Source organism: Ctenopharyngodon idella, chromosome 1 (assembly GCF_019924925.1).
Source record: "Ctenopharyngodon idella isolate HZGC_01 chromosome 1, HZGC01, whole genome shotgun sequence".
In the NCBI taxonomy this organism is placed as follows: Eukaryota; Metazoa; Chordata; class Actinopteri; order Cypriniformes; family Xenocyprididae; genus Ctenopharyngodon; species Ctenopharyngodon idella.
Genome location: NC_067220.1, coordinates 12,707,173 through 12,723,071, shown reverse-complemented (window position 1 = coordinate 12,723,071; position 15,899 = coordinate 12,707,173). Strand labels below are relative to the sequence as shown.

The 15,899-nt window shown below is 36.4% G+C and overlaps 1 protein-coding gene across 1 annotated transcript; it reads left to right on the top strand.

Annotated features, from left to right (window-relative positions):
* The first annotated feature begins 2,282 nt into the window (after positions 1-2,282).
* Positions 2,283-14,443, top strand: rnf175 (ring finger protein 175). The gene is made up of 9 exons (XM_051911499.1): positions 2,283-2,432; positions 5,922-5,959; positions 6,360-6,501; positions 7,509-7,663; positions 8,356-8,463; positions 10,846-10,966; positions 11,740-11,873; positions 12,112-12,213; positions 13,846-14,443. The coding sequence occupies exons 1-9, from the start codon at positions 2,412-2,414 to the stop codon at positions 13,964-13,966; spliced, it is 942 nt and encodes a 313-aa protein (XP_051767459.1). The 5' UTR covers positions 2,283-2,411; the 3' UTR covers positions 13,967-14,443.
* Positions 14,444-15,899: the final 1,456 nt, after the last annotated feature.

The window sequence follows — 15,899 nt, the reverse complement described above, 5'->3', positions numbered from 1 at the left end:
TATATGTTGTATGTTCTGTTAAATCTGCATTAATCAGCAAGTAAACTATTGCGGTTTGTTTGGCCAGTGTGATTTGTTTTGCCATATCTTCAACCACCCACATCTCTAACTCTGACTCAGAGTTAACAAACATGACAAACAGACACTTTGTACTCAGTGTGATTTAAAAAAAAAAAACACTTTAATGCTCTCAATCACTCTCACCTAACACTGTAAAGGAACTGATAGCTTTTTATTAAGCTATTAAGTGTAAATGAGAATTAATTCTCAGATCTTACTGAATTACAAATGATATATTGCGTTACTTAATTAAAAATGTTGACTTAAAAACTGTTACTTAATTATAAACAAAAAACAAAACAAAACAAAAAAACAGTAAAAAGCAGAATGTGTATGTCCTAAATGTAAGTAGGCTAGCTATTTGATATTTTAGGAAACATAAATTAGTCTACTTTAAACTTATATTTTGTCAGTTGTAGTGAATAGAGCCAATCCCGTAGATGTGTGCATGAGTGTTGCTCCTGCGCAGATCTGTGCCAGTCATGAACATCACAGGAAGTCCGTCGGTTCTTTTGAACGGTTCACTTCAAAGATTCGGTTAAAAACGATTCAAGATTCTTTTACGTCAAAACGTCATCTCGTGCTCCTGAAATCCCACTGTAAAATATCAAAACGTTCCAATAAAAAAGGCATATGTAGGCACACTTTGCTGGTTAGCCCTATTATGTTTTTTTTTTTGTTTTTTTAAAGCATATCAGCTCATAAAACGTCTTTTAGAGTCTAATATCTAAACCGTAACAAATTAAACAACAGCCTAATCAAATTAATAGCTGAAATCGTTTTTGCACATTTTAACAGGATGATTTATTGGAACGAACTTCATGAGTGTTAATAAAACTGTCAAAAGTCATACACATACCTATTTTCAGTACGTTTAAGATGTAACATTTCTGCACATGAAAAAATACTATAGTAATTTATAGCAAATACTATAGTGTTTTTGAACCATAGTAGGCCTAAAGTACTTGAATTAAAGGATTAGTTCACTTTCAAATGAAGCTTACTCACCCTCAAGCCATTTATGACTTTCTTTTTTTCTGATGAACACAATCTGAGAAATATTAATAAATATCTTGACGCATCCGAGCTTTATAATGGCAGTAAGAACTGGGTTCATGAGTATGAGCAGAAGAAAGTGCATCCATCCACATCCATCCATCATAAACATACTCCACACCGCTTCGGGGCGTTAATAAAGGCCTTCTGAAGCGAGCGATGCGTTTGTGTAAAAAAAATCCATATTTAACAAGTTATGAAGTAAAATAGCTTCCGCCAGACCGCCTTCCGTATTCAACGTACGAAGAAAGTGTAAAAGTCTTGCCGTTCAAAAAGCTTACGCTACATCCTACGCCTTCCCTATTCAACTTACGGAAAAAGCGTAACTGACGCGACGTAACTTGAATATGGAAGGCGGTCTGGCGGAAGCGAGATATTTTACTTAATAACTTGTTAAATATGGATTTTTTTTTTTTTTTTACACAAACGCATCGCTTCGCTTCAGAAGGCCTTTATTAACCACCCGGAGCTGTATGGAGTACACGTTTATGATGGATGAATGTGGATGGATATACTTTCACATACTCGTGACCCCGTTCACTGCCATCATAAAGCTTGGATGCGTCAGGACATTTATTAATATTTCTCTGATTATGTTCATCAGAAAGAAGAAAGTCATATACACCTAGGATGGCATGAGGGTGAGTAAAGCTTGGGGTAATTTTCATTTGAAAGTGAACTAATCCTTTAAATTGTTAATTCTATAGTTCCTGTAGTAATATAACAACTATAGTAATATAAACAAATTACTTTACCCAATACTGTACTAAGTTTTCTACAATTATAGGGTATATTATACTACAATACACTACAGTTAACTGTAGTAAAAACTAAACTATACCGTATAATACAATTTACTATAGTATGGTTCAAAAACACTATAGTATTTGCAATAAATTACTATAGTACTTTTTCATGTGTCTGTCGCTAAGTCAGAAATATTTGGTTCACTCTAAATGCTCTGATGGCGATTTGGAGCGATATAAAGGTCGGACATCTTCTGAATTCGTAAAGACCCACCAACTATATCAGCTCTATCTTTATGCAGCTTTCACAAGCTTTCGGTATCACTCAGTGCTCGTTACGAGTTGAACATACGGCTCAAACAAATCAGATGATGACTCAAATACCGCTCGGAAAGAATCTTTTCAATCCAATTCATGAACAGTTTCAAATGATTCAATGAAGAGAATCGACTCACCGGAATGATTCGTTTACGATGGAACACGAGCATGATGTCTGCCGGTAGAAACGGAGCCATTAATAGATGACTGGAATCTTGACCGATATTAATAATGGCTGACCTACAACCCCAGGTACTGGGTTCAGTATTTTATATATAGATGGTCCTCAGACAACTAAAACCGCTGATGTTCCGCACTAATATTTTGTTATGTTAGCTGTCGTGTACACTGTCAGCGACGCGGCGGCTAGCTAGTACACTGTCGTTGTAATGAACGAATCTGTTTACACTGCTGTTTAATCAACACGCTCGCGTGCGGTGTAGATAGATTCGGTGATTATAATGGGAAAGGTTTTGTTTAGTGTGTCGGTTTTGTTTGTTGTGCAAACTGGGTGTGAGTAAAACGCCTTTAAACGTGGCAGGAACATCTGTTTGTGTATGCATGTATTTATAGATTATATTGCAAACATATGATTATGATATTCACTGTGATACTGTAATAGGAAATCCATTGCATATCACTGCCTGTTTTATTAAATGTGAACCATTGGGCAGTCAGAAGGACTTGACCATTAAACCTGCAAGTGGACACGTCTGGTTTGTGAATAAGTGCATGCCTGTTGACCCTTATATGTATATATATTGAGGGCTATGTAATGAAGACTTTGAGGTTTGAAAGGTTGTTGTATGGTCAGTAGTTTGTATAAAGGGCCAGTTAACTGCAAGAGCTACAAAAGCTCTCTTCTAGTCAGCTGACTCGTCATGGAGAGGTGTGGACAAGCATGGTCATGTTTATCTCACACTCTGATGACCTACAGTATAAGATGCCAGCATCAGAATATGCACTCTAGATAGGTTCAAATATGGATGAATGTATAAAGGAATTTCTTAAGGTTTCTTTTTTTTGTGATTCACTTAAATAAGCATTTTTTAATTAATATTCTGTGTAGTCTTTCAGTTATTATTATATCTCTTGAACAGACTTAGTGATTTGGGGGCCCTAAGCAAATTCCAGGTGGGGCAGGTAATTACGGTAAACCACAGCTGCTGTTTTTTTACCGTAAATGTAACAGAATTTTTCTTTGCAGTGTAGGGTTTGCCGAGAAACAAAGCAAAAATGTGAAAAAAGTGAAAAACTTTGGTCGTTGCACTCCTGTGTACATTCATGCGAGTGTACACAGTTTAGCTCTGTCGCTCCCAGGAAAAGCACACAAGCGAATCCTTTTGAGAAATCAAGACGAATAAAATCATGACAAAAACACAAGGCATATATGTATATACTTTCTTCTCTGAGGTGAATATCTCTGTTGTGAGACAGTCAGACAGTTATCACTTGAACGAACAATGCATAGTAAGCTATACCTAACTCTTTTCTTTGTTTTAATAATTAAAATTATTTAATGTACAACCAATTTAATCATTTAAAACTAAACGTTTAATAATTTTGTCATTTATAATTATTTTGTTATTTATAATGAATTCTTTGGCATTTACCGAAGGCCCGGTGTAGTGCCGAATTCTGTGACCCACTGAATTATGTGACCGTACACATAACGTAGTGACGGTAGGATTAGGATTGGGATTTGGATTAGCTTGCCTACTATGGTAACATAATTCGGCGGATCACAGAATCTCCAGAGCACAAACACACACTGGAGTGTTTGCCAAATATGTTTTGCCAATATCAGATGGGGCCCCCTGATCACATCACATTATAAAAAACTTCATCAAACAAAAAGACAAGACTATGTACTTAACAGCTTTAATGAGGGAAAGAACTACAATCCCATGAAGCATTGCGAATGACATAATCTGATTAAATATGAAGGAGAAATATAAAAGTTTTGATTTAATAAAGATGTTGAATGAATACATACATACATACATATACATATACATATATACATATACATATATATATATATATATATAATATATATATATATATATATATATATATATATATATATATATATATATATATATAAAAGCCTACTTTACATTTATTGCAAAATATGCATATCTAAATATTTTAGTAGTAGCATAGGGAAACACTACAACATCGTTCACATTGCCTGATGGGAGTGGGTGGGCGCTAACTTTGTTCTTTTGGCATTAGCTTGTTGTGATTCTCTGATTGGTGGAGAAGGTTTCTTTGCAGAATCATGGGTAATGTAGTTTTTTTTTTTTTTTTTTTACCAGGAATTCTACTGTTAAACATGATTATATATATTAAAAAATAAGTTGAAATAACAGAGGTTGATGCCTTTAACAAAAGCATATACTATTGATTAACAACCTTGTACTCTCGCATAACCAGAACTTCAGACTGACAGCAGAAGGTCTGGACTCTATCACAGCTTTCATTGGCCAAGGACCGCCCAAGAGGACATTTGACTGACATGTAACACAACCAGTCACAGTTCGTTTTGTTCTGCGTCATGTTTAGGGGTGTGAAAATGTAAAGTCGACGTCCCTACAATAACAGACCGGCGTGCATCTAATAAATTATTCATTCAAAAACGTTGTGCAAGTTTACTGCAACAATGGAGCTGCGAACTTCACATACTTTTGAAAATCCTACATTTAGTTGATCCTGGTAAGCGCTCATTATCACAGTTCTTCTTCACACAATCTTCTTCTACGAGGGGGTTTGGCATCAAGGCATTTGTTTCCAGGCGGACCATTAAAGAATGCGACCCGACTGTTGCACTCTATTATGTGGGTCTCTAGAAAACTTCTGAGCTCTGACTGATAAATAGTGGTTAATAATGACCAAAATCAGGGCAAAACAAATCCAGACCAGGAGACTTGACTTGTACTATCTTGAAGGGTCATATAAACTACAAGCATTATCAATGTAAAAGTGTTTTTGTTGTATTTGTAAATCATGTCAGCTACTTAAAGGTGCATTAAGCGATTCCTGAGAATCACAGTTGATATTTGAAATCAACCCAAACAGACGCACTCCTCCCTCCATTGTTCCGCCCTCAAAATGCACAAACACACAATGCAAGAGTGGAGCAAGCATGGATGGATGTCTTTTTATCATAGCATAAGCGAAGCAAAATAAAGCTTCGCGAAGATGACGAACAAATGACAAGGAAGAACAAAAAAATTAACACAGGACACAAGTATATACAAGCAGGAGTTTGTTGTTAGTCGCCAGCAGCACACACTCAAAACTAGTGTTACTCACGTATGGAGCAGAAACAACGCAACCTCGGCGTCAATTTTCAGGCCTTCACACTTGGGTCTCTCCAGCGCTGGAAAGCTTTTCTAATATTAATTTGGGTTGTAAAGCTCTTGCCTGATCATAACCCTTCTTTTTCCAATGATATTCCTCTAACCTTTTCTCTTTTGTAATGTCTCTCAGCCATCTCTCTTTCTACAGTCTATCTTCAAATCCCCCTCTAGCTCTCTCTCTCTCCTTCCCCATCATCATCAGTGGACACGCCCCTACTTCTGATTGGCTACAAGTGTGTTGTTGTGCTTGGTCCGATCCACTTTCAACAGCGTTTTTCAGAAAACGCTTACTGTTTTTCTGGTTTAAATATGAACATTCAGAACTGCATGTGGATTGTTATTTTTGTATTTTCTAAATCCAGTTCTTTCTTCACAGGACGATCTTTTGAAAATGTCTCACAGAGAATCATGGAAGTAAGTAGTCACAGTCAATCTTTTTTATGTGATTGTTGCTTAGAATATTTTTTAGATGTTCAGAAAGGTGAAAGTTGTAAAAGGGTGTTCAGCTCTTCTAAACTGTCACAGCCGGTCTTTTTTAGTGCCTTATGATTGTCACCTCCTATGTAAAAATAGTTTCTAGAGCATGTGTCATTGTTATAATTGAACACCAGAAATGTCGTGCAGGTGGCCTCGTGTATGATCCTGCAAAATGAACAAAAGCTCTTTCACAACTTCTTGGCCTATTTTTCTGTATCATTAGCTTCTAGTTTTGAAATCCGTGTTGATCTCTATCTGTGTTAGCTTTGGTTTCATGGCATAAACATTCTCTGATTATTTCTGACTTGTCTGTACACTTATGTATGTGTAACTCCAGGATGCAGCACGAGAGGTTGCATGTGAAGCATCGAGGTCATGAGGCCATGCATGCCGAGATGGTTCTAATACTCATCGCCACACTAGTGGTTGCTCAGATTGTCCTGGTTCAGTGGAAACAAAGACATTGCAGATCCTACAACGTGAGTGACATTATATAGTATGGCATTATATAGTATAGTGTTGTCAGAAATATTGATATTTCGATATGTATCGATACTGAAATATCTGAAATGGTTCCAATACTCTTTTTCTTCAGTATCGATAGGCCGATACCAGCTGTGCATTCTTGCTGTCTTCTTTCCAACAGCAAAATTGACACACACCCGCCTCCTCTCACTCACTGGTCTCATTCGCTCTGGTAGTCTGGTTGAATAGTGCTTGTATTGCACATAATTTTACTCATTCCCGCAGGTTTTGCGCTAACACCAAAAGTGCGCGCACAACTCAGACAGCTTGCGAGTACCAAATTGACTACTTTTCTTGGCTTATTGTGCTTAAATGGTCAAATACATACAAAATTATGTCAAAATGCCCATCTTGCCGAGTATTCAGGTAAATACAGTCAGTTTTGAAACGTAAATAGTTGATAGAAAACACTGTTATGTAACAGTATATTGGCATAAGCTCTTAAAGTGACAGCAGATTTATCTGTCATATTAATAAGAGAACAAAAGACAGAAAATCACTTGCTGCTCTTGACTGAATAACTTTTGTAACTTTAATTGTAAGCATTAATCTCTATTTAATTTTTACAACGAAGATTATCCAGTGTTATTTTACATTTGATTACCTCAATTTCTGTAGTATTTCTTACCTGAATACTGTTAGACCCACCTGAATGTTTATTTCATTTGTCTCTTTATTCTGTTGTATTCTTATTTTATTACTGACTGTTTACTCGTCTTTTTTTTTTGTAAATTTATGTCAATGATTCAAATAAAGCCTCCCTGTGTTGTTTGTAAGCTATTGCAACAAAATTACCCAAATTATCAAAACAAATATGAGATAATATCAAATGATCTGTATGGCGGTATGTAAGGCAGTTTTCCCTGTGGTATCGAAAATTGCTATTTTTCAAGATATCGTATCGAAGTTGGAGATTCCAGTATCGTGACAACACTATTTGTTAATGTTGTTTCTCTTGTAGATGGTCACACTATTGCAGATGTGGGTGGTTCCTCTATACTTCACCATTAAGCTTTATTGGTGGCGTTTCCTGTCCACATGGGGCATGTTCTCCGTCATCACCAGCTATGTTATATTCAGAGCCACACGCAAGCCTCTCTCTGGCAGAACGCCACGGTAATGCTTGAAATGCTTTCAGTTTTTTAAGAAAAAATGACAATTGTCATCATTTACTCACCCATATGTTGTTCCAGACCCCTCTATAGATTTGTATCTTCTGTTAGACACAAAAGGAGAAGTTCTGAGGAATATTCACACTGTTTTTTTGTTTTTTTTTCTATTTAATGAAAGTATATTGTAATCAAAGATTTGTTAAGCTAAAAATGACTTGTCTTTAGGTTACTCTAACACTCCATAGCATAAAGAAAGTTAAACTTAATGACTTAATCATTATTGAATTTTCATTTTTGGATGATAATTTCCTTTAAATAAGCCAAAAGGGCAGCAGGATGACTTAAGTATTTAAATTAATAAATTAAAATAATCTAATTTAAATTAAATACTAAAATAATGCATAAAATAAAAATCATTTTATCTTTTTATTTTCCCTCAACTATTATTTTAAATGAAGAAAATACAGTTGTGGAATACAGAACATAACTTCTGGAATCACAAAATGAATTATTAACTTAATATAAAAAAAATAATTAACCATGTTAATTAAATATATCAATTAAAAGGGGTAGGTTAGTGATGTTAGTAATAATGTAGGTTAGTTTTGTGAGTGTGTAATGCCCCTTGTAGAATGTGTTGCCTGTGCATTGTTATATAGAATACAAACTAAAAGCCTCTGTATTTCACTTGTGCAGGATGGTGTATAAGTGGTTCCTCCTCATTTACAAGCTGAGCTACGCTGTGGGTGTGATCGGATATCTCGCCATCATGTTTACCATGTTTGGATTTAATGTTTTTTTCAGGTGCGTAACATTGGGAACATATATTTGCTCAGAAATGAAACAGTGCCTTTATTCAGATCCTAAAATCCTAAACACAGGGCACAGGCATCCTAAGGAGGAGAAATTGTCTGTAACTGAGTAGTGAGTCAATAGTTATTAAGCCCCCGTTCATTGTTTCCATGGAAATGCTGACACAATGGCATTCTAATTAGAAGGAATTACTCCCTTAAGCCCTATTCGGACGGGACTAGTTTTCCAGGGGGATGTTAGAGAAATTTGTGTTTCACAGACGTGCTTTGCGATTTTAATCCCGTCTGAATCTAAAAGTCTGAGTTTTTCTCACACAACCTCTGTAAAAATTCCAGGTCAAATTACCTACTGTTTTTTGGCAAACTCAGCGGTCCTCCTAGGAAATCTAATCCCGTCCGAATGAGAATGTCTGTGATTTATCCTAACGCTTCTCCTCATGTGTTTTTTGACCTGTTTGTGCACCAGTCTTAGGCCTACTTTCATTTAAATTTTAATATAGATGGTATCCAACAAAAAGTTGATTATAAACAGCCACTTATATAAACTCGTGAAGTTTACTTAACCCTCTGGTGCTGCTCACGTTGAGGTGAAAAATTACCTTTTTTATTATTTCAATTAAATTAATGTACTATATTTTAGTTCAATAATGTTTTTTATTTAATATTTTGTATTTTTAGGGGATTCTATGGTTCTAAATTATATTTATGGAATAGTTTTGATCCGTTTATTACCTGTTAAAGGGATAGTTCACCCAAAAATTATTCCATGATTTACTCACCCTCAAGCCATCCTAGGTGTATATGACTATCTTCTTTCAGACGAACACAATCGGAGATATATTTAAAAATATCCTTAGTCCTCCAAGGTTTATATTGGTTGTGAATGGCTGCCCAAATTTTTAAGACAAAAAAAAAAAAAATGCATCCATCCATAAAAAAAGAGCCCATACGACTCCAAGGGGTTAATAAGGCCTTCTCACTATAACACGTAGTACGTCATGGCATTGTGTACTACGTTGGGGAAGTTAACACTTTTGGACGTATGTCGTGCCGGAGGCTCGTTATTTTACTTTATAAAGTTTTAAATAAGAATAATTGTCTTACACAAACGCATTGATTCGCTTCAGAAGGTCTTTGTTAACCCCCTGGAGTCGTATGGATTCATTTTTTTTATGGATGGATTTTTTGTCTTCAAAATTTGGGCAGCCGTTCACAACCATTATAAACCTTGGAGGACTAAGGATATTTTTAAATATATCTCCGATTGTGCTCGTCTGAAAGAAGATATACACTAGGATGGCTTGAGGGTGAGTAAATCATGGGGTAATTTTCATTTTTGGGTAAACTATCCCTTTAACCACCTTTTGAGCATAGACCTGAAAATGAAATTTCCAACTTAAACTGTCATAAATCTTAAATGCTTTGGAGCACAGACTTTAAGTTTGGTCTCTTTTTAAACAAGACACTTGGCAGATTATTGCTGAAGAAAAAAAAATGAAACTAAAAAAGTGATAGAAGTTTAAGTTTATTATTATGAAAAAATGCACTAAAATACTATTTGTAAATTTGATATGAAATATATATTTTCCGTAACATGTTTTACTCTAAATCTGTGAGAAAACCAAAGCCATAAATCTAAACAAGTTGTGTTCCAATTTTGAGGTTGATATCTCAAAAAATGAGCTTTCAGTAAGATTTTGTTTGGGCACAGTACCAAACGTTTCCACTAGATGAAATTCGCTTTCCATTAATTTCCAATACAGTCATTTTTGACCGCAAACAGTACAAGTGTGGCTATTTTTTTCAGGACCATTTAACCTTTTCGAATTAAGCCCATGATTTTCTTGAGTGTGTGTTCACATAGCAAGTGCCAAAACCTTTACCAAGTTTCATACCATTCCAATGAAGTAAAGAATTATAAAAAACTGTACAAAAAATGTAAAATTTAATACTAATACTAATTATAAAAAATAACAATTTTCGGTCAAAAATGACCAAACAGCACCAGAGTGTTAAATAAGGTTTTTAGAATAAATTATATATATAAATAACACATTAAAAAGACATAAACGTCATAAGTGTTGCACGCAAGCACAGCAGATGAGCTTCTGTAATGCCCACATCTAGAAAACACACACTCCCACCTCTGTAATAAACACAGAGATGTTAATCCTGTCTGAATTGGTACATGAAATCACAGACGTCGAGTGATAAGAATATTAACTCAAACGTCATTTAGAAAACTAGTCCTGTCCGAATAGGGCTTTAGTGACACTGTAAATGTGAATAGAGATGGATTGCATACAGTACTTCTGTGGTGACATATGTTTCAGATGATTAAATATAAATATTTTAAATGTTGTTGTTTTTTCAGGATTAAAGCAGAGGACTCGATGGATGTGGGTGTGATCATGCTTTTCTATGGTCTGTACTATGGGGTAATGGGACGTGACTTTGCTGAAATCTGCTCAGACTACATGGCATCCACTATAGGGGTAAATACATATACATCAGTTCCTATATGTCCAGACATTCTCATATTAATGTAACTCTTAGGCTGTGTGTCCACCAAAGTGTTTTTTTTCTAAGGCCAGCATAATTTTTTCAATTGTTTTCAATGGGAGCGGCGTGTTTTTTAAAGCAGCATGACAAGGCACTGAGCTTCTATTTCACGCTGAGTGCTTGCTGTTTTTTTTTTTTTTTTTTTTCCTGGATGCCAAGAGTTGAAGAATGTTCAACTTTAGGTAAAATGCAGATCTCATCACTGTCACTTTTTACCCAGCCATCCAATCACAGTGGAGGAGGGGCGGGACAAATACCACACCGACCAACTGTCATATCCTGCTTGTACAACAACAACAGACGACAACAACAAGCACAACAATGGAACAAAATCATTTAAAACAAGTACTCTATATTGCATCAACATTTTTATATTCAGAAACAAACTATCTGCGAAATCAGATACTAGTAACAATTCCACGCATATTCCGTATCATATCAACCAAATGAAAAAAAACGCTGCGCTGCCGAAGCGCTCTCAATTGCCTGCAGCTAGGTGTTCAAAAGAGCACCTGGCATTTTCAGCGGGTTAAAAACGCTTTGGTGGACACACAGCTTTAAGTCCTTACATTTATTCTCAGATATCCTAAAGTATTATTTGCGAATGTTTCAATTCAAAAAATAAATAAATTAATATCTTAGTAAAGGTTTTTGTTACTGTTTGTGTTTTTTTTTACCTTGTTTCTTTTCTGTCTGCCTCCTTCAGTACTATAACATGGGTGGTATGCCATCCCGAAACCTTAGTAATGACATATGTGCCGTGTGTGGTCAGAAGATTTTTGTGGACGTAGATGAGGAAGGCATCATTGAGGACACCTACCAGCTCTCCTGTAACCACATGTATCCTTCACTTCCACTAAACCTTGTCTGTTATGTTTTTTTTTAACAGTAAACAAGAAGTTTTGTTGTTATATGGAAAAATTGCATTGGCTACGTTTATTGATATGTATTTCAAGAGCTTGATTTAAGAGTGTGTATGAGGAAACATAAAGTAAAAGTTTCTGCAAAACTTGTTTGTAAAAAAAAAAAAAAAAAGGTCCAATTAGTCTGTTTATCCTTAACTACCTATGATCAACAGATTTCATGAATTCTGTATTCGTGGCTGGTGCATTGTGGGAAAAAAGCAGACGTGTCCATACTGCAATGAGAAGGTGGACCTCAAAAGGATGATGAATAACCCGTATCCTTGAATTTGGTTAAACTGGTCATAATTCACATGCATGGCATTTGATTAAATAATGACCTTAGAAGTAGTGTAACTGAGTTCTTAGAACTATGGAAGCTTGATTATCTCGCAATTCTGACTTTTTTTTCAGAATTGCTAGATATAAACTCGCAATTGCGAGAAAATGTCAGAATTGTGAGCTGACTTTTTTTTCTCGGAATTGGACTTTATAACTCGCAATTGCGAGAAAAAGTCTGAATTGTGAGATAAAAAGTCAAAATGACCCTTTGTATTTTTTAATTCCGTGGCGGAAACAAGCTTTCATATAGAACACCTGTATTAGGGTTTTTTTTTCAAACATTTTAATGCCAAGGACCCCCAAATATGATGGTCCTCTTACAAGTTACCTTGTTGATAAAATATAAAGAAAAAACTATTATAATATTGTCTGGGATAAAACTTTGTACTATATGCATTTTGTTTATTATTTCTTAGGCCGTGTGTCCAAAAAAGCATTTTTTTTCTCCCCAGAGGCTAGCTTATTTTTCCAGTTGTTTTCAATGGGAGCGGCAGCAGCAGCGTGACGAGGCGCTGAGCGTCTATTTCATGCTGAGTGCTCTGCGTTTTTTTACCGGTTGCCCAGAGTTGAAGAATGTTCATCTTTGGGTAAAACGCAACTCTCATCATTAATGTTCACTTTTTACCCATCCATCCAATCACAGTGGAGGGGCAGGACAAATACCACACCGACCAACCGCCACATCCTGCTTGTACAATGTCAACAGATGACAACAAGAAGCATAAAAAAAGCCTAAAACATAGTTAGCTTTTTACATGTATGCGAGGGTCAGCGTACAGTACAGATTTCGTCATCAGAAGAGTATCCGTGTACTGTACGCGCACCGCTGAATTGTTGTAACCGCGCATACTTGTACGCACATGCGCATTTAACTTTTTTTTGCAGTAATTAGTTTATCCACAAGGTGGCAACTGTGCCCTGGGGGTAGAGACCTGCACTCCCGCGGGATCCAATGCAACAGAGTGCGGCCAAAGCCACTGGTAGGCAAGCCTGCAACCTTTAGCCAAAAAAGCGTAACGCCTAATGCTAACGCTCCGGCTCCGGCTCTCTACCTGGGGGCGTCAGTTCACAAGGTAGTCAAAGAAAAACTGCACAAACAGAACAGACCGGAACGCATGCAAGCTACAGCGACAATAGAGGCCTACATAGACGAGAGATTGTGCAAAGAGGTTAGAAAGTACCCTCATTTGTACAACTCTAGCATGAAAGAATACAAAGATGTTTACATGGGTTATAACTTGTGGCGAGAGATTGCTCAAAACTGCGCATATGTCGAACTGAAAAAAAAAATGCTGTGTTGCCGAAGCCCTCTCAAGCGCCCTCAGCTAGGTTTTTGCAGCAGAGCGCATGGTGTTTTCAGCTGGATAAAAAGGCTTTGGTGGACACATGGCCTTAATGTTAAAATATATATTTTAAAAAATCATTTTATTGTCTCTGTTTTTCAGCAGACCCCAGTTTGAAAACCCCTGGTGGCCTGAAATATGTGTACTAAAGATGAATTAAACCAAAATAACTAGAAGTGTTCAAATTTGTAATAACCATATTTACACCTTAAATCTCCACATCAGCTGGGAGAGAACACATGTTTTATATGGACAACTTCTGGATTGGTTGAGGTACCTGGTCGCCTGGCAACCCATCATAATTGGAATTGTGCACGGAATAAATTTTTCACTTGGACTTGAATAAACACCAACAGTATTTGATTCAGTTTAAAACTGTGCATGTGTTGACCTTTTTGAATATTTATTTGTAAATTTTACACTTTATAATATAAATCAGACAGCTGCTTTTTTGCTTTTTAAATTCATTAAATACATAGAAACAGACTTATTCAGATACACAGCACTCCTTCAGAAGTGACCTACACTGATACATCAATCAAAGACATACAGAAGCCCCTCTAAAGCTGCTGTCTATCACTCCTAATCGAAACTGTGCCTCATTTTGTCTGTCTGTTTGTTTAATCGTTTAGCATTGTAATGGTGTTTGATGTAGGTGTGGATATTAAGTGGTTATGTTTTTGTTAAGGTACAAAGGGTGAGGAGGGATGATTGCCAAAGCTGCACTCAGTATTTTTTATTTTATGTTGAGCTGGCCAACACGTCAAATCTCATGAGGTGACCTGCTCGGTGTAAAATTAAATCCTTTTTATGTGGCTACTGATATGACTGGAGTCTGTCATGATTGTGTTTAATAGAAAGGGTGATAAGTTAGATTAGTATTCTCTCAAATCTTTCTCCAATATTACCTCTTTCCCCACCAGTTTTTTTTTAAGCTGCCAGCCAACGCCAGCATTACAAAACTTTCATGGCACCCAGAATATTTTGTTGTATAAATATCTGAACACACAATATATCAAAGGATAGAACAGAGCCTCAACTTGTATTGTAGCATCATGCATTCTTTTTTTTTATCAACACCTGAATGTGGGTAGGTTTCATTAAAAAACAACATTTTGAACAAAACAAAAGAGCTGAGAAAATCGCGTTTTTGTCAGACTACATCCGGATCGGATTCAGAACTATGATCAAAACATAGATGGAGTGGATCTTGCCCATCAACACCCCCGAAGCTTCACAGTCTTATACCTCTTGACATTTCATTCAGTAACTTTAGGCAGTTTTGATTTATTTGCTGTTTAATGTTTGATGATTGTGTTATTTTACATGTACATAAGCAATGCTTCTATCGCTTGTTTCTGTTTCTTCTTCGTCTGTGTTTTATCCAAAGATTCTGTACTCCTTCAGAAGATGTGTAATAGTGGCCTCTGTTGTATAACTGTGAAAATATGGATTGCCTGAAAATTGTCAATGGTGGGAAAAGAGTTAAAGGGGACCTATAATGCCCCTTTTACAAGATGTAATATAAGTCTCTGGTGTCCCCCTAATGTGTCTGTGAAGTTTCAGCTCAAAATACCCCACAGATCATTTATTATAGCTTGTCAAATTTACCCCTATTTGGGTGTGAGCAAAAACATGCCGTTTTTTGTGTGTGTCCCTTTAAATGCAAATGAGCTGCTGCTCCCAGCCCACTTTCCAGAAGAGGGCGGAGCTTTAACAGCTCATGCTTCGGTTGCTCAACAACAACAAAGCTAAAGAATCTCACGCAGCCAAAATGAGGATTGTCAGTAGTGGTGTTCAGCCTTACATTGTTCAAACCGAAAAAAGTCGGACACTGATGGAGAGACTCAGGAAGAAGTTACAACTTTTAGAAAGCATCTGGATGTTTCTGAACGGTTAGTGGATAAATTTATGTAATTGCTGTGGAGTTGATTCAACTCATCGACTAGCATGTGCCGTCATGTTAATCTTTTGTGCAAATCCAGCGTTGAATTGACCCTCGTTTGTGAAGCAGTCAGGCGTAAAATGACAGCATGGCAACAACACTCTACTACAACAACTCTTCCTCTTCTCTAAAGCAGCCCAACATGGCCTCACCACCTTTGTTGTGTGTTCTCAGGGGCAGGGTTTATGTAAATTTTAGGGTTAGTGATGTCACTAACCCGGGAAGAAGCTCGTTGTAGTCCCTAAGCTGTTTTTGTAGTTCTTAAAAAGTTATTTCTGTAAAAGAAAATATCTCCCTTTACATTGAACTTTGAGTGTCGTAACTTTGCAGACGT